Source organism: Rhamphochromis sp. 'chilingali', assembly GCF_963969265.1.
Source record: "Rhamphochromis sp. 'chilingali' genome assembly, chromosome: 3".
Classification (NCBI taxonomy): Eukaryota; Metazoa; Chordata; class Actinopteri; order Cichliformes; family Cichlidae; genus Rhamphochromis; species Rhamphochromis sp. 'chilingali'.
Genome location: NC_137931.1, coordinates 13,655,915 through 13,680,343, shown reverse-complemented (window position 1 = coordinate 13,680,343; position 24,429 = coordinate 13,655,915). Strand labels below are relative to the sequence as shown.

The 24,429-nt window shown below is 41.5% G+C and overlaps 1 protein-coding gene across 4 annotated transcripts in view; it reads left to right on the top strand.

Moving 5' to 3' along the window:
• The window catches only part of nbeal1 (neurobeachin-like 1), a 61,269-nt gene that overhangs the window by 17,184 nt on the left and 19,656 nt on the right, over positions 1-24,429 (top strand). For 2 of the 4 annotated variants that reach the window (XM_080878933.1, XM_080878932.1), the window contains exons 3-24: positions 746-837; positions 2,037-2,198; positions 2,346-2,427; positions 5,960-6,087; positions 8,331-8,416; positions 9,409-9,494; positions 9,921-10,284; positions 10,510-10,616; positions 12,081-12,167; positions 15,340-15,423; positions 15,823-15,921; positions 16,134-16,705; positions 17,128-17,260; positions 17,532-17,651; positions 17,808-18,117; positions 18,235-18,320; positions 18,471-18,560; positions 19,608-19,785; positions 19,884-20,017; positions 21,272-21,431; positions 23,885-23,987; positions 24,064-24,223. In XM_080878933.1, the coding sequence (XP_080735059.1) occupies positions 746-837; positions 2,037-2,198; positions 2,346-2,427; positions 5,960-6,087; positions 8,331-8,416; positions 9,409-9,494; positions 9,921-10,284; positions 10,510-10,616; positions 12,081-12,167; positions 15,340-15,423; positions 15,823-15,921; positions 16,134-16,705; positions 17,128-17,260; positions 17,532-17,651; positions 17,808-18,117; positions 18,235-18,320; positions 18,471-18,560; positions 19,608-19,785; positions 19,884-20,017; positions 21,272-21,431; positions 23,885-23,987; positions 24,064-24,223 (3,423 nt within the window). The remainder of the gene's footprint in view (positions 1-745; positions 838-2,036; positions 2,199-2,345; positions 2,428-5,959; positions 6,088-8,330; positions 8,417-9,408; positions 9,495-9,920; positions 10,285-10,509; positions 10,617-12,080; positions 12,168-15,339; positions 15,424-15,822; positions 15,922-16,133; positions 16,706-17,127; positions 17,261-17,531; positions 17,652-17,807; positions 18,118-18,234; positions 18,321-18,470; positions 18,561-19,607; positions 19,786-19,883; positions 20,018-21,271; positions 21,432-23,884; positions 23,988-24,063; positions 24,224-24,429) is intronic. The other 2 variants (XM_080878934.1, XM_080878935.1) reach the window with 2 other exon arrangements.

Sequence of the window (24,429 nt, the reverse complement as noted above, 5' to 3'; positions counted from 1 at the left end):
CGCTTCTGTCAGTCTGCCCCAGGGCAGCTGTGGCTACAACCGTAGCTTGCCTCCACCAGTGTGTGAATGTGAGAGTGAATGAATAATGGCATTGTAAAGCGCTTTGGGTGCCTTGAAAAGCGCTATATAAATCCAATCCATTATCATTGTAAAGATTTTATGTATCTGTCTTCCGTAGTTCCTCCTACATGAGAAAACCAATCTTGATGTAACTTTGCAGAAGTAAAATTAAATATCTAAATTTTATATACAAATATTTAATAGGAATTCCACAATTGTATAGATTTGTACATCAGCTGAGTATAGAATGAAATGTCAGACTAGAATGGTGACCCCCCCAATATAAGCATACACATGTTTGCTGTTTCCTATCCCTGTGAGGACCATTCACTGGACAGTGAGGAAGAGTGGAACTGCGAAACAATTTTGAGGTACAGTTAGGAGGTCATGGGGCAGTGTTGGGGAACATTGAAAGAACTACGAAGGGATGCATGAGGTGCCAGGATTCAATGGTATTCCAAAAGTCAGAAATCTGATGTCGACCTCACATTTACCAGCAACTGCTTCCTGAAGTTCCACACAGAAAAGTCATTAATGTCTCACACATACACCACACAACAATAAATTCAATCAAATTACAGTCTGTCTGCTGTCAGCCATTTATTTATTCTAAGTATGACACATTTGTCTACAAAGGTAACTAAAAATACTGTTTCCTCTCTGCACCCTTCTGTTCTTTTCTCAGAGGGATCCAGACTACTTGAAGCTATGGCTGGAGATTTTCATCAGCTCCTACGAGCGATGTCTCGATGTAGACTTTGAAAAGACACCTTCAAGGTAAACTGTGGCAAATTGCAATGCTGAGTTCCTGAAGCTTTCTTTCAGTATAACATATATAATGGTCATAAACCGGAATTAGCATTTACACTGAATAACCCATTCTTATTCTTTAACCAAACCACACTGGTTTGGCAGGAGAAAACACTGACAATGACTTGTCTTCTTGATGAGGAATATTTTAATAGGATGGTAATTTACGCTCTTATTTCTAGCATGTGCACCATTATTAGCTAACAATGTTTTCATTTATCAGCAAATTATTTCAAAGTAGATTGCCAACACAATTTGTGTTGTTCCCTTTTGGTACGTGCACTACTAACGAAGCCTCAAGTTTGGTATTTTGGTTGCTGCTATGTTTTGGTTTGGGTTTTATTTAAATTGTATTGAAACGAGATGTTAATATGCTAATATACTTAATAATACACCAGTGCCATCTAATCAGTTGTAAGGAGCGGGTTCAGAGCTACCTCCTCTTGTATGTCATCCACATCATGACCACACACCGTGGAGCTTTCCACAGTGCAGCCTGAAATAGCATGGCCACAACAGATGCTTTTGTGCAGAGTGGTTTAATTTTGTTGCAGGTGATGCTCTGCATCAAAAGCACCATGCCAACACAAATCAGTTAAGTGAGAGACACCCACTCATCATTGGAGAGCGTGTATCTAGGATTTTAGAGCAGCTTGGTTAACACTGTTCTGCCACTTGTGATCGCATGAACCTCAGATGAAGCCTTATGAAGTCAGTCACATTTTATGAGCAAGGCAGAGCCACAGGATTGGGTGGAGTAGGATGGCAGAATATGGGTGTTTCAGTCTAATTGGCTAAGGTTTTTATCTGCCAGCCTGTTATTTGCTTTTTTCGTCCTTTGAATGATGTCATGTTCTTCTTCCTCCTTGCATCTTTGTCCTCTCTTCCCTCCATTTGTCTTCTCCCCCATCCTCTTCATCTCATTCCCTTCCTCTGCAGCTGTCACATCTGCTTCCCTACCATGGGATTCTCTCTCACATATATGAACAGAGTGCAGCAGTCATGCAATTTTTTTCTCTAGTAATGAATGCCTGAATGCACCAGGCATGTGTACGACGCGGTGAGAGCAGATGGTGCTTTGATAATCTGCTGATCCTGGTACACAAACATGGAGTCGACATTCCTTTTCATCCAGCTATGTGCTTGCGATGCTTCTGTGTCTACAGACCAGAAGAGGTTCCCCCGGTGTTGACGCTCCTCCCAGACAACATCCTGCAGGTTTTGCGCCACCAGTTACTGCAGTGTGTCCAAAAAGCCTCTGACGGCCTGGAGCCCGAGCAGCAAAACCTAGCACTGCTGCTGCTCAAATTCCTCATCATCATCTGCAGGTCAGGATGTTAAACATACACATGCTGTAAAGTTGCTGAGATGAAATTTCACTCTAATGAAGTAGGTGTTCAAAAGTAAGTGATGGAGAAGTTAACAGTTGACTTGTCTTGTGTGTTTGTGTGTCCATGATTCGATGTTTACGAAAGGAACCTATCCAATGTGGAGGAGATTGGTACTTGCTCCTACATCAATCACATCATCACCATGACAACACTTTATATTCAGCAGGTCTGACTCCTCCCTTTTTCTTTTGCACATATTTCTGTGTCCTGTGGTCTTGAAGAATGTATTAATTTAGAGTGGAAAAAGAAGCTCAATGTTTAGAAGTTCAAATCTAATATGCATGCTTTTTGATATTAATTTAGCAGAAGATGAACCCATCTCCAAAATGTCATAGACTTAAAGATGAAACCTTCCTTAACACAATTTAAGATTATTTCATTTATTTACCTTTAAACTGTTTTATACTGAAAAAGGAAAGGAAAGGAAGGACAATGCAAAAAATGTGAGCTCTGTTTTGTTTGACCAACGTTTGAGACATTGGTGAGCTGATGTGATGGTTTTAAAAGTCCAGAGAATGTCAGTTATAAACATACAGCATATGGAAAACTTGAATGTAGCCATTGTAATGTCACCCACTGATGCTGTTTGACAGACAATTCCATAAAAATTGCACCAATTCTATTTTTTTCAAATGGTGGACATTTTTTTTATTTAATTTGCTTTATTTTTTTGTCTTTGCAGTCATTGTTCTAGTAGTTCTAGAGAAAGATACACTGCACAATCTTCTCCTTGTCTTATTATTTATTATATAGATAATGATTGTTAAGACAGCATGTCTGCTTGATCTCTGAAGTTGAACATTTTATCACAGCAAGGCTGCAGTCATTTTCATCACTTTGTAGTTTCAATTAAGTGAGATTTAAAACATCAAGAAAATTACTTTCTAACTTGGAGAACTACTTGTAGAATTAATGGAAAACCTTTAAAGATGATTTAGCAAATTAGGGGATCGGTGCTCTGCTCTACTGTGCAGTGACAAGTTTGCAAATATGACCTTTATGGAAACGTTTCCCTGCATTCTCACTAGAGATGGCACGATACCACTTTTTCATGTCCGATACGATATCATAAATTTGGATATCTACCGATATGAATCCGATATAGTGTATTTTTTAATTAATAAAACTGTTTTTTTTAAATATCTTGCTGCATTGTGTATAAGTTCATAGCCAAGTTTAAAAAAAACAAAAAAACCCACTAAAGCTATTCTGTTATACCTATATTCAAAAAGTACACTGCACCCAAGATGTTTCATAGTTCAGCAACACTCATCAAGCTAATAACCTTACACCTGCACCATCCTCCCTATTCTGGTATTTTAAAGAGTACTTAGCAGAAATATTAAACAACCTAACTAATAGGGTTGCCAACTCCCAGCAAAAAAAAACAAAAAAACAAGGGAACCACCCCCCACCCTCCGCCTCGTGATGCTTAATCGACGTAATCAACTTTAATTTAATCCCCTAAGACCCGAACTCTTCCACGGCATGCATTTTTAATTTCTCTTTGATATTTGATCTGATTGGGACCTGATGAATGTAAAAACAAAGAATTAGAAAAAAATTTATTTTATTTTTTTTTACCTAATTTTTGTTTCTAAGAAAAATAAGAGCCACATATGAGGATATTCATTTAAAATTTTGATAGAACAGTAGCAGTATAATGTCCTCGTAAGTGGATATCAGGCTCTTGCAGAGCAAAATTGAGTATTTTGGTCTAAATAACCCAAAATGTGATGTCCACATATGTGGACGCCAGGTCCTAGGAGGTTAATGCACGTGTTTAAAAAAAAAAAAAAAAAAAAAATGCACAGAAATCAATTATTTTTCTACAATAATTAAATAGATTCAACATCTTTCTTCAACAGAATTGCAGACTGCACTGATTGTATCTTCCCAAAAGTACTATAGCTTACTAGGGTATATTAGACTTAATAGTTACTATATACAATAATGGACTTCTATACATTTTACATCAGATTAAAACTTTGGATTTAAGATTCAGATAATTATTTATTAAAAGCTAAACATTTTAAATGAGAATAAGAAAGAAAAGTATTTCTTTGTACCCCCCTTTTCCCTGTTAATGCCCTATCGGCCCACCTGGTAAAACTTTGCTGCACAGTTACCAGCCATGCGTAGAAAAGGATCCTGGTGTAGAATAATAATATTAAATAAATTCTAACAACAGCTTATCAAGCTTAAACGTGCTGCTGTTGTTTAGCCGCTGGTTTCCTCTTTCTGGTGCAAAGTGGGCGATAAATGAACAAGAGAGACGGGAGTCGCGACAGAAAAGCCGATCAGCTGATCATTAATCAGTTTCATGATTGAAGTAGTGACAGGAGAGGGAGGGATAGAGAAGAGGCAGTCGCTCCATATATCGGTTGTTAAGCTTAATTTGGGACAAACATTCGGAGATGAACTTACACACTTGCTTTACTCCTGTCTGGGATAACTTTCTCGGAGATGAAATGCCGGGTTGGTAGCGAGGCTACAAATGCTCAACCAGACCGCCAACAGGTCTCGCACGCCACAGCCGCTCTATCACGTGACGTATACTGCTCCGATGTACTAAGGTTATGAGCTGAGTTACGCCATGTCGCAAGTTTACTGAGGTGCTTTTGTGCTATTTAATGGATCGGATTACATTTTTTATTTCTCTCCGATATCCAATCCAGTAATTTAGGTCAGTAATAATAATAATAATGGATTGCTCGAGCTTTTCGAGACCCTCACATTCACACACTGGTGGAGGCAAGCTACAGTTGTAGCCACAGCTGCCCTGGGGCAGACTGACAGAAGCGAGGCTGCCATATCGCACCTCTGGCCATCACCAGTAGGCGGCAGGTGAAGTGTCTTGCCGAAGGACACAACGACCAAGACAGACAGAGCTGGGGATCGAACTGGCAACTTTCCGTTTACAAGATGAGCTTCCCAACCCCCTGAACCACGGATACGTAATATCGGATCGATCCATCTCTAATTCTTACCCCCCCAAAAAATCACCGTCAACATAGCCTGATGCATCTCACCAGCAAATCTTTTAGACTGATGGAAAAAAACTGCTTTGGTATGTTGGGGGTAGGGGAGGAGACCTTTATTTCAATGAAAAGAACAACTCTCAAATGCTTGAGCACAGAGGAGGATGGATTATGGTTTTGGTTTATGTTGTAACTGGGGTAGGTGTAAAAGATTTCAGTATTGGATGAAAGAATGGATTCAGTTAAAGGTGACCAACTGCTGTAATATCCACCTCTGTACTTTCATTCTTCGACTAAAAAGAGCAGCTGTGTATGATTCACTGTTCAAAAAGAAGCCTGACCTTTTGGTCTTCCCATTTATGCAAACTGAACATCCTCAAAGACCTTTACCAAAAAACCCAAACAAAAAAACGCACAAACATTCTGCAAGAGTGGGTCACAATCCTCCAACCATGCAATGAGATTCTCTCCTTGTTACTTTAAAAAAGCATTTTTTTCCTTCTTTTTCCCTGTTTGAATTTGTAAAAGATGAAAAAAAATTCTTAAAACAGAAATAACTGAGTAGAAATAACTAATAGCTTTTACTTGGCTACCTACTCCCAGTAACAGAAATTTGGGTTAACTATTACACACAGCTGACTGTATTGATTAAACAGAGAAAGTCTCACTGAGACTGAATAGTATGTGCAGTATGTAATGTGGCTGTTTCTATTACAGCTGAAGAGTAAGACCAAAGAGAAGGAGATGGCGGACCAGAGTCAGGCGGAGGAGTTTGTCCGTCATGCACTGGCATTCTGCGAGAGCCTCTACGATCCATACCACAACTGGAGGCATCGAACGTGCGGGTAACAACATCTAGCTTTACTGACAATCACACCTGAGGGGAACGCGGTCCGCTTCAGAGTAACAGACTGTTTTTATTTGGCTAAAAGGAGTTAAAATAATTCTTGACAGTGAAATTTAACACCCCGTGTTTAGCAGCTATGTGCTAGCAAGCTGCTGCACTTTGGATTTTTGACTTGGTGGCAAATGCTCACTGCACATGTAGGTGTGCCTAGTCTCACAGTCTGTTTCCCCATTCTTGTGGCTGATAACACCTCATATCTTATTACTGGTAGTCATTTTTTTCCATTATCAGTCATCAGACTGTTGGTAAAACATCCTAACACACATTGTTTGTCTTTTATTTAATTTTTTTTCATCAGATTTGTGTTCCTTGCACAAGTGAACATTGCTAGAACCATAAATATAATTTATTTTCTGGGTTTGCAAAGCTAGGACTGGAAACTTTTTAAAGCTAAAGACTAAACTTTATGTTGAAACAAACTATTTTGCTTTACATAAAACTGCTTTAGATTATTTTTCTTATTTTCAAAAGTCAGACTGCAGTTTGATTTAGTTTTCACTCCTAGAACTGCAAAGGGGATGAGGGTTAGTTTGTCCTGCAACACCAACAGCAGAAATGGCAAAGAAGTCATTTCCTGAAGGCCTTATTTACAAAATATGCAATGATGGGATTTTATTTTAAAATTTACCTTTTAATATCTGATAATACATACAAACCTACTGAAGGTGCTCTCTTGATAGCTTATGAAGAAGCTTACTCCTCATTGGTCTGTTTCCTCCTAGGTGTGTCATTCAGATAATAATTTATATAAAACTGTGGCTCTGTAGTTGGCATGGTAACGCAGCAAGGAAGGTTAACTTTGCCTTGATTAGGTAATCTGCTCAGTTCGGGTCCATCATCCCCCAACCAGGCAAGACAGATGGCTGCCCTGCCGCTGAGTCTGGTTCTGCTGGAGGTTTCTTCTGTCAAAAGGGAGTTTTTTCTTCCCACTTTTGCCGAATGCTTGCTCAAAGCAGGTGGTTTGATTGTTGGGGTTTTCTCTGTGTTATAGTCGGGTCTTTACTAGGGCTGGATATCGTCACTGATTTCTAGAATCGATTCGATTCGATTTAAATCGGGGAATTTTGCCTCAGATAGTCAGAAATATTATAATTCTGATCATTTATCAGTCCATATCTATATTTTTATATCTATAAAAAGAAAGCTGACATTTGTGAGACTTTATCAAAGGTGTAAACATCACAGCAGATACCTTTGTGTCAAAGTAAATAAGGATAAAACAGAAAAACATGAAGGCGGTTTTCCTGGTCTGGGTTTTTATAGCAGATGACCTTAAAAATGTTGTGCAGTAGATCAAAAACGAAGTGAAGCAGAGCAAAGTTACAGAGGTTTGATTAGAGACACAGCTAAGCATTTTGCAATTTTGCACAATTTTAAAAAGTTTAAATTTGTTCAGTATTGAACAGCAAAAATGAGGCTTTCTTGTCGGAAGTAACAAACCCCCCCCCCAAAAAAAAAAAAAACAGCGGCCGACACCGTAGACTGGTGGGTAATAAGTAGGGGTGGGTTTTGATTATCGATTTAGAGAGAGAGAGAGAGAGAGAGAGCTCTACATGAAGTGTGATTTTTATCGTGGTGGAAGCAAAACAGCAAAAGTCAGAGGAAATTCGTGATGATGTTTATGTGAAGCGAAATGTGAAGCGTAGTTTGGATCGTCTTTGGCTGCTGGTTCAGTCAATATTGTTTGGAGAGAGATAAAACCTGCAGCTTCAGAATCTAGCACAAAAAGTAAACACATAAGTAAACACGTAAACACAAAGCGCTGGCCGACACTTCAGAATCAGTGATCTGTCGGCTTTCAGCCCCGACAGCGTGTCCGTGTCCACGTACGTGCCGTCGGGTGAGAAAGGCGACATCTCACTGATTCGGATGTGTTGGGTCCACGTTTTTGTGCAGAAGCCTTGTACCTGCTCTCTTTTACTGTTTTGTGGTTGTAGAAATTCTGGTGTTTCGGGCAAAATAAATTTATATTTAAAAATCGATTCAGGATTTTAATGAATCGATATCATGTTCAGAATCGATTTTAATCGATAATTAAAACCCACCCCTAGTCTTTACCCTACAATGTAAAGCACCCTGACGAGACTGCTGTTGTGTTTTTTGGCACTATATAAATAAAATTGAGTTGTACTGAAAATGAACAGGAGCTGTTCCTCAGTGTGCTGTGTTTGTTCCTTCCAGGGAGCAGCAGATGGGTACGGTAGAGAGGAGCAGGCAGAAGTACAAAGCAGCTCCCCTCACTGTTGAATTTGTTCCTTTCTTTTACCGTAAGTGTCTTGCTTTTCACTCGAGCCCTCACTCCCACTCCCTTCAATGTACCAGAGTGTTTTTTAGAGGTATATGAATCAAATGTGCAGAACTTTCAGCTGCTCTGAACTTTACAGTGTGCCACTATGTGCACTTATTTTTAAATGTGTATATGGTCCTTCTTCAGAGTCCTCTTCAAGTAAGGATGTAGAAGCAGTTCTCAGTACATCCCACTACTGTTCTGATTACAGACCATAAGCTCTGCTCTCCTCTGTCCTCCCCTATCATCTCGTCTAAGAGCTCCCACGCCATCACTCTCTCCCACCACCTCCCCCTCTTTCCTCTCTGGGTCCTGGTGAATCCGTTCTTTGTGCATTTTTTTCTGTTTACCATTCGTGGAGATGAGCAGATAGTGAATAGTATCTGTCAAGCCACTTCAGCGCTGCTGGGGGCCATTTTAAACAAATACTCCTTTCTGTCCTGTGTCAAATGTGTGGCTGCTGTGGTTTATCACAAAAGATAACACCCAAGGCTCAACCAGACTTCTTTTCCTGCTTGTGTGCTTTGGGTTGTGGGCAAGCAGCAAGTCTGTGAGAGTACTGTTCCTTTCATTAAGCATGTTTGTATATTATGTCTAAATTTGTAGGATTGTAATTAGTGTTATTCAGGGAACTAAATTGAATTGTTTTGAAATGTATGGGATGAAGGAAGTAGACATCACGGAGCCAAAATGTCAGATTTCTTTTCCCCAGCTGGATGTGTTGACAGATGAGTTAATGGGTGACTGGGACCGCTGTAAAACTAAAATTACTACAACGTGTGTGTGTGTGTGTGTGTGTGTGTGAGATAGTTAAGGTCCTATCTTATTTGCTTTGCCGATTTCGTCGACCCTCCTTTCATAAAAAATATGAGAATTTGCTGTTTCTGCATCTGAATTCATGCAGTGTTTACTTGAGAGGTGGAAGTTGAGGAAAGCCACACTTGTGTATTTACATGTTTGCCCTCCTTACAGAATGCTTCCAGGAGAGCGAGCATCTAAAGGAGAGTCTGAAATGTTGCCTGCTACACCTGTTTGGAGCAGTAGTTGCTGGAGATCAGGTAAGCTTCAGCTTAAATGAGCTGGGCTTGCTGGCCATAGATGTGGTGATAGAGTGCTTTGAGATGCCATTCATCATTATTATTAGTAGTAGTAGTACTAAGTAGAACTGCTTCTTGTTAACTGTCTCAGACTATGTTGTGGATATGAAGGAGTGACTTTTGGTTTATGGTTTCTTTTATTTCTCTGCTTTATCTGATTGGTTGATCACCAGCAAAGGAATACAGCATTGATGTTTAAATGAGCACTCTTCATCTTGAATGCAGTGCATGAGTTGCTATTGTATTCTTTATTTTTCAGTGGTATTGTTGTTTATCTTGCCGCTTTCCCACACTCTAGGACGGCGCTTTCAATTCTCTCTGATCTCAAGTGACTTGCTTTGACTAACTCACATTGTTTCCCTCCCTCCACCACTGCAACCCCGGCAGAGGAACGCTCTCCTTGCAATTTCTCCAGCCACCATGGAAGTGTTGATGCGGGTCCTGGCTGACTGCTCCATGGGTAGCTGCTCCTCAGAGGAAGGCGAGGACTGGGATAGTGAGGCCCCGGACCGTAAAGCACTGCTGACGTTGGGCTGCCTGCGGGAGGTGGTCCAGCGGCTCCTGGCCTCCAGCTCAGACCAGCGGCAGGTGGAAATTGCCTCAGTGCTGGAAAACTACTTTAAGCTGCTCAACTCGGACCCAGCAGCTGTCGTGGCTGCCCAGCAGCAGCAGCAGCAAGCCAAGGGCCGAGTGCCAACACTGGGTCGACACTGGGAGAGCAGATTTGTGGCCCTGCAAGTAAACATGCTAGGTATGATCTTAATCCACAAAAGTGTGTCTTTCATCATTTTGAAGACATTTTAAATTAGTTACCAGCTGCTACATTTTGTTTAAAGATAATTTTCAAAGATGGAAGCCGAGCTAATCTAACAGTGTTTACATTCTGTTGTCATTCATCTCTCTACTCCTTTTTTATTTGTCTCACTGTGCTTCTCTTCGTCTTTGCCCCTCTGTGTTGATTTCTCCTGCCTTTCAGACACTATCAGGGACATGTTCCTGTGTTCAGACAGGCCAGTACTACAAGCCATCTTCCTCAACAGTAACTGTTTTGAGCATCTCACACGACTGCTCCAGAACAGCAAGGTAAAAGCACAGCTCCTTTTTTTTCTGTTTCTTTTTTTTTTTTTGTCTATTTATAACCCGTAGATTCAGCTGGCATCGAGAACTGTGCAGGATCTTTGTTGTTCTTGTTAGTATCTTGTATCTGATACCCCAGCCTCCTAAGGCTGTTTGTGTTTACACACTGATAAGGAGGCCGCACTGTGATGCAATGCTTGTATTGTATCTTGTCGTTTTTCATTGTATTTGTTATTAAAAAAAAAGAGAGAGAGAGAGAGCAGGAAGCCAAACACATGGAGCTGTGAGAAGTGGGGTGATATTCAGAGAAAAACGATCATTTGCAAATTTGAAAGTCAAAAAAATACTAAGACTTTTTTTTTTTATGTTAAGGAATTAAATCTTCAGCTTCTAAGACTGAATCTACCTCATCATACCCCAGATACTGTTGCTAAACAGGGACGTGCAAGCTCATGCATAATCATGCACACCTTGCATGAATATGCATGAGGCCTCGGATGGAGCCTTTTTATGCGGAGTTTGCATGTTCTCTCCAGGTCCTCCGCCTTCCTCCCACAGTCCATAGATGTGCATGGGATTAGATTAATAATGTTAACCCCCGAACCTGAATTCGATAAGCAGAAGAAGATGGATGAATATTTAAACACAGTATATATGATGTAAACAGCAATATGCTTGCACTTGCTGTAGTACGTGATGCAGAGCAGCTATCATCCCCACCAAATAAGAATGTTGTTGCCCTCTAAATGGGCTCATCACACAGCCGTGTCTCTTTAAAGTCTGGAGGTTTCTGATAATTTGGGGTTTCCAGGCTGGAGTTGGGTGTTTCCTTATTGCTAAATTTGTTCCAAAGTTACTTGATTAGGTTCTACAATTCAAGTGCATGACGAGCATCAGCAAACTGTCCTGCATCTCAGATATTATTCAGGATTTTACTTGTAAATATGTGACTTTTTCCTCTGAATACTACACCCATACCTGGGCCCACAGTTGCACTAGATGGTATCATATGGAATCACATTAATGTGTAATTATTTTTCAGATTATTGATTCACTTGAGTAGCATATGAGTTGATGGAAAAAATTGTATTTTTTTTTTTTAATATGGAGTTGAAGTTCACATCTTAGAAATCGGTTTTATTATTACATCTCCGGTCAGTCTGCTGCAGGTGACACATTTGAAGTTGAATACAGTTTTGTCCAGGTCTCGTCAATCCTGTTTGTCATGTTTAATATTTCACTTTCAGTGTGAGAACGAGCATTTTGCCCTCCTTGCATGTTTACCTCTGCACAGCGCAGCTGGATCACCAAACAACGCGTCCACACGGTGGCATTGCTATTAACCTAGCACCCTCTCCTCCACTTATAACATCTTTCCTCCTCCCCTGCACTGTCCTCTGTCTCTCCCTTGTCTCTTTCTATCAGCCTCCCCACATGCTATGTTGACATGTTGCCTGTTGTGTCTATCAGCTGGTTAATGCTAGGTGCACGGCGGCAGACAAGGACCAGAAAGATATAACCAACAACAGGTTACTGACAGGCGAGAGGGACACTCAGGTACCGCCGAGAAAAGCCCCACATTATCTCACCCCCTCCACATCATTCATCTGCCCTGCCCTTATTCTCATCTGCTACTGCTGCCAAATCCCTCCACTTTCATCTCACCAGAATCATGAGGCCGCTCCACAGCAAGACCCTCATACTGCCTTACCTTTCTTTATTATTATTATTATTATTATTATTATTACTATTACTATTATTATTATTATTATTACGATTTTACTTAGATTGTGAATTAATAGCACAATAGAGAACACGTCGATGTTTTCCTACTGCTGGTCCCAAGCCTGAATAAAAGGGGAGGGTTGTGTCAGGAATGACATCTGCCATAAAGTCTTTGCCAAATCAAACATGCAGATCATCAGGAATGAAATTTCCATACCAGACTGGTCATGGTCTGGTTGCCAATAAAGTGCCATTGGAAACTTTGCTATTGTTGGCTGAAGCCAACATGACAGAGGAAAGAGGACAAGGAGACTTTGTGGTGCAAAGTTTAAGAAAGGTAGATGTTAGCACAGAAAAAGTGGGAAAGTAAGGGAGATGAAGTAAGTAGTACTGAGGCGGGACACTTAGGAAGGAGAAAAAGACTTGTATCAATTGGCTGGGCAGAGAGATTGAACTAGAAAGGATGTGCAGCAGGTTAGGGTGATTTAAGATAGAGATGGAGAGTATGTTGAGAAGATGGAAGGAGTACTTTAACAGGCAGATGAAAGAAAATGAGAATGAGGAGGACTGATGGAGGTAAGTTAGTGAATCAAAAGGTACAGAGGATTGGTAAAGAGGAAGTGAGGACAGCTGTGACAAGGATGAAGCTGGTCCAGATGACATACCTGTGGAGGTATAGAGCAGTGGTCCCCAACCTTTTTTGCGCCACGGACCGGTTTATGCCCGACAATATTTTCATGGACCGGCCTTTAAGGTGTCGCGGATAAATACAACAAAATAAAACTAGTACTGGTACCGAAAAAAAGAAAATTTATTCATAACACAAGTGAAAAGACCAAGGAAAACAGAGTTAACGATAAAAACAATAACAAAATAACGCTGAAAACCAATAAAAACCCTGAAAACTATACACTTCACACAGCCTCAACTCTCATGGCCCGGTACCAAACGACTCATGGACCGGTACCGGTCCGAGGCCCGGGGGTTGGGGACCGCTGGTATAGAGATGTCCAGGAGATTTTTTTTAACACTTTCAGTCAGACAAGATTTGAGGAATGGAGAAAACGTGTACCGGCAGCAGTTTTTAAGAACAAGGGTGATGACGGGTGATGTAGTAACCACAGAGGGATAAAGCTGATAAGTCAAACAATGGGAAACAGTTGTTGAAATTAGGTTAAGAGCAGAAGTGACGATCAGCAAGCAGCAGTGTGGCTTCATGCCGAGAGAGCACTACATATACAATGTTTTAGAGGGTTGATACAGGAAGTCAAAAAAGAGGTCCACTGTGTATTTGTGGATCTAGAGAAAAGATATTATTTGGTGCCAGAGTACGATGAGAGGATGCTGGGGACAGTGTGAGATGGAGGCAGATGATTCACTGTGGCGAACCCTAAAGGGAGCAACCAAAAGATGATTAACAGAGAATCCTCTTGCTGTCAGGGTGCTGATCATTCTTTGTGACTGCAAATGCAGCTAATGCATCATCAGGCGATAGCTCATAGATTCAGAAAATGTTTTCCTACCTTTGCTCTGCACAGGGACTGTTCACCAGCAAACCAGATCCTGCTCAGATGGGATTGGTCAATAGAACTAAAACCACAAGCAGACTACAAACCCAAACCAAAATGCTTCTGGTACCTAAAATCTTTTCTCTTGCCTACAGAATCTTTTTACACAGATATAAAGGTACATTCCCATTAATCATTCCCATAATTAATTTGAAAGGTTCATAAATGTTAGGCTTGATCAGGATCCGTAATTTGTGCCGATAATGCACCAAAAAGATGTCTCGCCAAACAATAAAGAAAAACAGCTTCCAGCATGAACAGAAAGTAACATGTAGCAGCAGGTAAGTTAACCTATCTCACCTACAGAGATGAAAGATTTGGTCTACTTTAGTGAGTCAACAAATACCAGCTGAACAGTGAAAAGTAAAACTTTACTAAGTTCACTAAGTTTTAATATTTCCTGCTCCTTCTTTTACTTCAGCTGTCAGTCAGCGCTCTTCACACAGAATGGAAAGGGGAAAAAAGCAGACGTTCGCTCAATTTAGAGCACAAATATAAATGCGATGAAGTGGGGAGACAAAAACTGATGTTTTAAAACTTCAACTGAGCTAAGGTGATAAACAACCACTCAACAATGTGATTTTTGTGGCCTTGCTGTGGAGTGACTTCGATGCCTCGTGTGTTAAAGCAATTTCCTCCCTCCCCTGAGCACCTCTTCACTCCTATACCCACCTTCTCATGCATTGTCCTGGTTTTCTTTGGTATACTAAGGGCTCCACTGGAATGCTATCACAATGGCCTGGTGTGTGTTCTCACAGAGTTCAGTGGTTTGAGGTAATCTGGACTCTGTGACGATGATCTAAGTGTTTTGTTTTTGCCACAGTCCCTCTCCAGCTGCTCCGAGACTCTGCAGAGCATTCTCATGTCAATCAAATAATGGGTTTAGTGACCCAGAATGTGTCGGGCATGAGCAGGACAAAGCTGGATGGAGATGGATCTGTGTTAAATGTGTCATGGTTTGGCTTGTGTTTTCTGGGTTGCATGCTTTGTTTTAAATGTGTGTGCCACTGTGGAAAGAAAAACAGTGAGGTACTTCTTTGTGGTTGACTGTCTTGTGTGGAAGTGGGTGTTTCTTTTTGTTTTAAACTAAACCTTGATGTCCCGATGCTATTAAAAGGATTGCTTTTTACCTGGAGCAGAAGAACAAGTCTTACCTTCACTATAACATCTGCAGTACAAGCCTTGATGCCAGCTCCTACTGCAGGGTTCTAACCATCATCAGTGATTTTTACTCACTTTTTACACAAACAAAATGAATCAGACTCCAAGGCATCAACTAAAGTTTACTTCTTATCTTTTTTTTATAGTGATGCATGTTGTTTTTAGGCCCTGAAAGAAGTTGGTCTTCAGTGTTGCAATAATCTGTCAGTACCAACTTTTCCTACTAAAAGAACAACTTTTTAGCAACGGGGACAGACTAGTTTTTTTTCTTTCAGGTGTTTCAAGGGCGGTTGGACTCCCTTGCCGTAGCAACCATCAAAGCCCTAACAACAGTGATGCACAAATCGCCAGCTGCAAAGGTAAAACTATTGGTAGTCTGTTACTTTTAATTTTGCAATTTTAGATTTTTAGAGATTGCTAGCGACTGTGGGCTAAAAGAGCTTAAATAGCACACCTTGTATATGAGAGCCTGCTAAACAACCATTTGGCTATCAGCGGAGTCAGCAGGGTTTGACTTGGTGGCCTCCTAATATATCCTGGGAAGACTGAGTGACTGGAGACACTTATATCTTTGTCGGTGTGCTGTTCTATGCCACACAGATGATAGAACAATTGATATTGTTTCATTAAAGAGACTTTCATTTAATGCTAAGTGAATAAAACTTGTAACGTCCTGAAACATTTCTGAAACATTACAAAGACGTTTAGTTGGAGTCAAATTGTTACAAAATTCCTTGTGGCTCTCTTGATTTGTACAGGAGGTTTTTAAGGAGAGGATCGGGTACAATCACTTGTACGAAGTACTTATCTCCCTCGGGCAGCCATCTCGACACCTCCTCAAAGAGCTGATGAATATGGTGAGACAAACACTGAAGACTTTTATTGTCTGACTTTCAAATTTCTATAATTGTCTGAATAATCCAAAGTGTTTAATGGCTGTATTTCCTAAATCGTTAATGGATGGTGACTAGAGTTCTCTCTGTGTGTGTGTGTGTGTGTGTGTGTGTGTGTGTGTGTGTGTGTGTGTGTGTGTGTGTGTGTGTGTGTGTGTGTGTGTGTGTGTATCCAGGCAGTGGAGGGTGAGCACACCTCAGTGGGCCTCCTGGGCATCAGTAATGTGGAGCCTTTGCTGCTGCTGGTCCAGTGGCTCCCAGAGCTGGACTCCTCAGAACTGCAGCTCTTCACAGCCGATTGGCTCCGCCGCCTTAGTTGCCTCAACCGCCAGACCCGTGCTACCTGTGTCAACGCCGCCATGGTCATGCGCGCACTAGCTGCCTTGGAGCGCCACGAGCGACTACACAGAGCTTGTGCTGAAAGCCTTTTGGGGCTAGTAGGCTCACTTGGGTGCCAGTCTTTGAGTGCCAGGGAACTGTTGGAGTTTTTGCGTCTCCTTCGGCTTCCAGAGTCCAGCCAAGCACATCCATACGTAGGTCCTGCTCTGAAAGCCCTCCTCGCCATGGTGCGCAAGCAAGGCTTGGAAAGTGCCATGCAGTACTTTGACTTGTCGCCCAGCATGGCTGGCATCGTAGTTCCAACAGTGCACCGCTGGCCAGGGTCTGCCTTTAGCTTCCTCGCCTGGTTGTCACTGGACCAGGACCAGCTGGGCCCATCCAGCAAAGACAAGAGAAAACAGCTGTACAGGTCAGAAGAAAAGACATAAATATAGGCAGGAATAACTGGGAACACATTTCATATTTAAATCAGTGTTGAAGGATGTTTATCATCTTAAATTTTACATATAATGTTAACCTTTGTAAATCAAAGGCTTTTGACAATGGTAGGCAGTAATCTGGTAAAAACCCATCTGTAATCTGTAATTCTATAATTAGCACTCAATCTTTCAAAGCATATTGGATTATTCTGCATTAAATAGTTAAAATAAACAAAGCTGCATTGAGAAGGGAAACGCTGTTTTTACCAGGAAAAAAGGGAATCCAGTCCCTTCGTACCTGAAGTAGTAACCTCAGTGTAACCAGTGTAACCTTATAGCAACAATTTCAGTAAAAAGCTATGCATGTTAAACACTCAAAATATTTCAAATGGTTTTCTTTGATTCTCTACAGCTTTTTTACTCCAGGAGGAACAGGTTTTGAGGCCTTTATCAGCTCAGCAGGTGTGCTGGTTGTTGCCGTATGCACAAAGAAGGAGTATGTCACAGTCATGCTGCCTGATTACTGCTTCTGTGACTCTCTCTGGGTGAGTCAGATTTAATGATGTCATTTCTTTGCTGAAAGGGTAGTACCACTGAAAAATGCGTCTCCAGAGCACATGAATACATCAGTATTTATCAGAGATGAATCAGAAAGATGTGTAACACCCTTGACTGTTCCTTGAGTTAATAAATCCAGCTACACAAAGATTATATGTGTAGAGTATTTATTTAGATGAATACTTCATTTGGACCTCTTGTGGAGTTGTAGTTTAGGAAGTTGACGTCTAATGGAGGTGTTTGAATTTCTGTCCACAGCACAGCATCGGTGTGGTGCATGTGCCTGGAAAGAGGCCATTTGGACAGAGTCTAGTCTACATTTATGTGGACGGACAGCAGAAACTTTCTGCCCCCCTCAAGTACCCGACCATGACAGAGGTGAGACCTGAACCTCCGTTATTATCATTATTATTATTATTATGGACCAATCAGCTTATCTGTCACAACACCTAAATTTTACAGTTTCTAAAATATTTTTGCTGTCTTATATTCTTTCTTTGTTTCCCACATTCTTCTGCTTTACTCTTCCTGCAGCCGTTCACCTCCTGTTGCATCGGCTCAGCAGGCCAGCGCACCACCACTCCTCCACCCTCCCAGATCCCAGACCCTCCCTTCTCCTCGGCCACCACCCCTACCACTCGCTCGTCACTGGGCGGCATCCTGTCCCCTCACACCTGGGGAGGCCTCCTGGGAGGGAAGCCTGAGTCTGTGACTAAGCTAATCTCAGCGGGCACTCAGGATAGCGAGTGGGGAAGCCCCACGTCCCTGCAGGGCCAGCTAGGAAGTGTCATGGTGTTTCATGAACCACTGCAGCAGAACCACATAAAAGCCATCTGTAGTGCTGGTAAGTGATGCGAAATTATGGAAGAGGTGCAAAATTAAAAATAAATGTAAAGAAGAAAAAATTGAACAAGAATGTGGTTTGAATCAGTTTTATAACTTAAGGTTTTTTTCTGCACAGGTCCAAACTGCATCTCTCCATTTAAAGCCCAAGAATCAGAGCTTGGGGACCTTTCAGCTAAATTGTTGCTGCACTACTCACCCAAGGTGCTTACTGTGATTACTGTCTCAGCCACGCCTTCTTAGAATCAGCTGTGTGTAGCAGCAGATGGGATTCTCTGGGGTTACATCACTTCCTTTTGTTTGTGTTTAGCTGAAACTTTACCTGCTAACTAAACAAAGTCCTTTTGTTAACAGGCCTGCAGAAACCCCATCTGCCTGGACCTGTCTCCAAACATGCTCCACGGACGCCTGACAGGGAACAAAGTCGTTAACTGGGATATCAAGGTGGGCGGAAACTGAAACTCGTGCTGTCATGGAAAAGTTTTATGGCCAGTGGAGTATTTGTGCTTGTACTGCATGGATGTAATATACACACTATTTTAAAATGAACTGAAGGTCCTTCTAGAAGCACATCTTCCCTCTCAGCAGCTATTTTTAGAATGAAATCAAGGCCATTGATGCTTAAAGTTTATTTAAAAAAAAAAAGGAAGAAGAATTGAATCAATGTAAAATGTGGCTTGGTCTTTAAAGTGCTGTGATTGGTTGGTTGGCTGTGTTTGATGTGCTGCCTGTGGGAGGGTAACTTTGGACAGTGCCTGAAATGATTCTCCTTACACGTTCTGGAGTTTGTGTGAAAACTGGTCAAATCATGTAGAATGTTTGGTAAGTTTGTCCCAAAATAATGTTTTAAAAGCTTTAGTCCACAGACGTTCCTGAGGATATTATGACTTTGGCTCAGTCCACAATGCTGACATCAGTTTCTGACATATCCCAACAGAGCACTTGAATAAATTAATCATCCAAATCTGTGTTCTACATCAGCGGTCCCCAACCTTTTTGCGCCACGGACCGGTTTATGCCTGACAATATTTTCACGGACCGGCCTTTAAGGTGTCGCGGATAAATACAACAAAATAAAACTAGTACCGGTACCGAAAAAAATAAGATTTATTCATAACACACGTGAAAAGACCCAGGAAAACCGAATTAACGATAAAAACAGTAACAAAATAACGCTGAAAACCAATAAAAACCCTGAAAACCATACATTTCACACCTGAGCCTCAACTCTTGTGGCCCGGTACCAAACGACTCACGGACCGGTACCGGTTCGAGGCCCGGGGGTTGGGGACCGCTGATCTAGAGAACAAAAAAAGCTTTTGGGTATGAAAAGTAAAGTGCCTTAAATCTGTAGTTTTTATTTTGACCACTAGGGGGAAGGCAGGGGTTGGACGACCACCATCTTTAGTGGTGCTGAATTTTCAGCTTTCTTTTTCAATTCTGAGCACCACACGTCCCCCTACTAAGCTCTATGATATTGATCTTTGGCAGGACATGATCAACTGTGTGGGTGGCCTGCCAATTCTCTTCCCAATCCTGGAGCAGTTGGCTTTCGTGACTCCTGATCAGCAGATGAATGATCCCACAGCTGGATCTGATTTCATCACCCCAGATGTGACCACACCAGCCGATGGCGATTGGGTCATTCTCCCATCTAACAGGTCTTCAGGTCTGTTCTGATACAACTGTCAAATCCTTGTCATGAAACAAACAATTGTGTTAATGGGCAGAATAAGGAAATAAACTGAGATACATTTTCTACCTCAGAGGCCCGCCTGGAGAAGAATCTGGTAGCCACATTCCTGTTGGTGCTGAAGCATTTTCTGCAGAGACACCCAATCAACCAGGAGAATCTGCTGTACTTACATGGCGTCGGGACACTGGGAGCCCTGCTACAGAAGGTCTTGGTTTAAGCATGATTTTGCATATGGCTAATTTGGGTGGATACATATTTACAATTAAATATAAAACCAAGTTCATTCTGCAAATTGTTACTTTCTATATTTACAGTTTTGTTTTGTTTTTTCTACACTTGGCTCTGTGTGATGTCAGAGAGAGGACATGCCTAATATGGTCATCTCAAGCACGCATGTCTGTCAGTGAGCACAGAAGCTCCACCCACCTGCAGTTTAAGCGTCCTGTTCATGAGGGGCAGCCAATCAGGTGGGCTGGACCAAGGTCCAGATAAATAAGAAATATTTAGAATCTCTTGTCCAAGAAAACATCCAAAGATAAAAAAAAAACAAACAAACATATGGAGCTTGAAATGAGCAGAATAGCCTCGCTTTAAAGAATGTCAAATTTTCTGATTTTGGTGAAAGTAAATGCATTTCATCTTATGTTAGGTTTGAGCATATCCTGTCAGCATTTCCTTTAGTATAGAGGGATGTTTTAATAGTATTTTTGGTGCAAAGCATCCATTAGATTTTATTTCAGGCAGTACATTAATTAAACCAGGCTGTGCCCAGTGACCATGAGCCTCTTTTGTTTTTCATCCTATTCAGTATGGATTAGTTTGACTCTAAGAGCTTACAGCTGAGGAATTCAGACTGTCTGGCTGACATCATTTGATTTCTGATACAAAGGACCACGTATTCTTTATAATTATTTCACCTCCGATCCTTTTTGTCCCTGTCTGTCGCTTCGTCTGTTTGTTCCTTGTCTGTGTTTTTGTCCTTTTGTTTGACCCTTCGTGTGCTGGTTCTTTAATCTTCAGCTCTCCAATCCAAACCCTCCTTTTCCTCCTCAGTCTTTTGTCATGTGCAAGTCCCTCTCTATTTATTTACTTAGCGAGGAGACTGAGTCAGCATTTACACCAATGGAAAATAAAAGCCTCCACAGAGACCGAGATTAAATGAAAGTGTCTTAGATGTGGTAACAGTTGCTCTAGGCGATGTAACCACACCCTTTAAATGGTATCCAAATAATCCACTAATATGCTTACTTCTTCCCTTATCTGTTTATGGGTACTGAGTTATGGGTGTCACATGGCTTTATGGTGACCTGATAACAAGCTTTTCTTTGTTTCTTAAAAGGTGCATTTTCATATCATACGTGTAGTCAACTGTACTGTGTTTCCTCTGCGTGTCATCATTTTTCATGGGTGTCTGAACATGTTAGTGTTTGAGTTAATAGTTATGTTTGTGTGTGTTTAGCTGCCAGCTGGGCATGTTGGCGTCAGCGTGCTGGTTGCTGTGCAGCTCCTGATAGAACAAGTGACATATGAGAAGAATCAAGCTCTGCTGCAGCAGCTTCACACTCATCTGCTGTTCAATTTCAACATCTGGAACAAAGGGGACTTCCCGCTACGCATAGGTTAGATCTATACATTTGTATTTGTGTGCCTTTGATAATTGTTTCAATACACATGATTTTACAGTTTCTCATCTACACAACAAGGTATTTAATACCAGGGTCACAAACGCAGCTACTCTACATTTGATTCATGCTCTGTTCATGTCCTGTAACTCTGAGCCAGACCAAGGAAGCAGAGCCAAGCTCAGCTAACAATCCAGGCACATGAGCTGATCTAGGTGCACATTCAGCTATTGCTTGTCATATTCTTCCTATTTAAGGAACTTTAACTTGCATGCAGTTTCTGCTGCCTCTGCAAGCTACTTTGCAACACACCTCAACCCTAGACTTTCCATTTCATACCATTTCTGGCTTAATCAATACATTTTTCCATGCACAGACTTTACTTGTATTGGCAGACACAAATATACAGTGGGGCAAAAAAGTATTTAGTCAGCCACCGATTGTGCAAGTTCCCCCACTTAAAATGATGACAGAGGTCAGTAATTTGCACCAGAGGTACACTTCAACTGTGAGAGACAGAATGTGAAAAAAAAAATCCATGAATCCACATGGTAGGATTTGTAAAGAATTTATTCGTAAATCAGGGTGGAAAATAAGTATTTGGTCACCTCAAACAAGGAAAATCTCTGGCTCTCACAGACCTGTAACGTCTTCTGTAAGAAGCTTTTCTGTCCCCCACTCGTTACCTGTATGAATGGCACCTGTTTGAACTCATCATCTGTATAAAAGACACCTGTCCACAGCCTCAAACAGTCAGACTCCAAACTCCGCCATGGCCAAGACCAAAGAGCTTTGGAAGGACACCAGGAAAAGTATTGTAGACCTGCACCAGACTGGGAAGAGTGAATCTACAATAGGCAAGCAGCTTGGTGTGAAAAAATCAACTGTGGGAGCAATCATCAGAAAATGGAAGACATACAAGACCACTGATAATCTCCCTCGATCTGGGGCTCCACGCAAGATCTCATCCCGTGGGGTCAAAATGATCATGAGAACGGTGAGCAAAGATCCCAGAACCACACGGGGGGACCTGGTGAATGACCTGCAGAGAGCTGGGACCAAAGTAACAAAGGTCACCATCAGTAACACACTACAACGGCAGGGAATCAAATCCCGCAGTGCCAGACGTGTTCCGCTGCTGAAGCCAGTGCATGTCCAGGCCCGTCTGAAGTTTGCCAGAGAGCACATGGATGATACAGCAGAGGATTGGGAGAATGTCATGTGGTCAGATGAAACCAAAGTAGAACTTTTTGGTATAAACTCAACTCGTCGTGTTCGGAGGAAGAAGAATACTGAGTTGCATCCCAAGAACACCATACCTACTGTGAAGCATGGGGGTGGAAACATCATGCTATGGGGCTGTTTTTCTGCCAAGGGGACAGGACGACTGATCCGTGTTAAGGACAGAATGAATGGGGCCATGTATCGTGAGATTTTGAGCCAAAACCTCCTTCCATCAGTGAGAACTTTGAAGATGAAACGAGGCTGGGTCTTCCAACATGACAATGATCCAAAACACACCGCCCGGGCAACAAAGGAGTGGCTCCGTAAGAAGCATTTGAAAGTCCTGGAGTGGCCTAGCCAGTCTCCAGACCTCAACCCCATAGAAAATCTGTGGCGGGAGTTGAAAGTCCGTGTTGCTCGGCGACAGCCCCAAAACATCACTGCTCTCGAGAAGATCTGCATGGAGGAATGGGCCAAAATACCAGCTACTGTGTGTGCAAACCTGGTAAAGACCTATAGTAAACGTTTGACCTCTGTTATTGCCAACAAAGGTTATGTTACAAAGTATTGAGTTGTATTTTTGTTATTGACCAAATACTTATTTTCCACCCTGATTTACAAATAAATTCTTTACAAATCCTACCATGTGGATTCATGGATTTTTTTTTTCACATTCTGTCTCTCACAGTTGAAGTGTACCTCTGGTGCAAATTACTGACCTCTGTCATCATTTTAAGTGGGGGAACTTGCACAATCGGTGGCTGACTAAATACTTTTTTGCCCCACTGTATATATTGCTTCATTATTGTCAGGTAGCCTTACTGCTGCTGTCTGCCTTTTGGCTTTCCATATTTGCATCGGGAACACAAGCTTCACACTTTATCTTCAGTAGTTTAGCCTTCATTGGTCTGGCTGTTTTGACTAAAGAAGCTCTGACAGAATTGTCAGTCATATTCCTTTCAGATTAGAGTTGAAATTGTAAAGTGTATGTTTGTTTATTTTTGTTTGGTTGTTTTTTGTCTTCTGCAGAACTCATATTTTGAGTCTCATAAAATGTTTGAGATTTGATACTCATAGCAACAGATGATATCAGCAGTGTCCAGTGAAATAAGATCTTATGTGAAAGTTAAATACCGATGAAAATGCATTAAAGATGTAAAACAGCGGGTCTTCAGAGTTTATGCTCCTTAATGAGACAGATCTTGTGCCCTTTATTTGTAATGCAGGTCATATCCAGTACATGTCCACTGTCATCAAAGACAACAGGAAGCAGTTCCGGAAGAAATATGGAGTTCAGTTTCTGGTGGACACCATACGCCTCTATTATGGGTAAGACTCCAGTGGGGGGTGGGTGGGGATCTGTTTGCCAGGCTTTGAACTGATTGTCATTTCTTCCATATTTTAGGAAGAACACTAACAAAGACAGTGACTTGAGCGAGGATGACGTTCGGACCATCCGCGCATCTCTGTGCAGCCTCATCAAGTACTATATTAGTAAGGGCATGTCGCAGGAGGAGATGCAGAGCATTCTGGGATACATCGCTGCCATTGGAGACGAAGATCAGGTTAGATTTAGGATTTTATAGTTGAGGTCCAGTTTTAGCATAAACCTGAGAAACATCAGAGGAAGCAGAGAGGAACTGCTTCCCTGAAATCTCAAAATATTATTATTATTATTATTTTTATTTTTTTTTAAGGAAATTGCTTCTTTTCCTCTGCCTGGTTGTTTTGCTAAATCGTTCAGCTTAATAGGATTGTCCTCAGGAAAAAC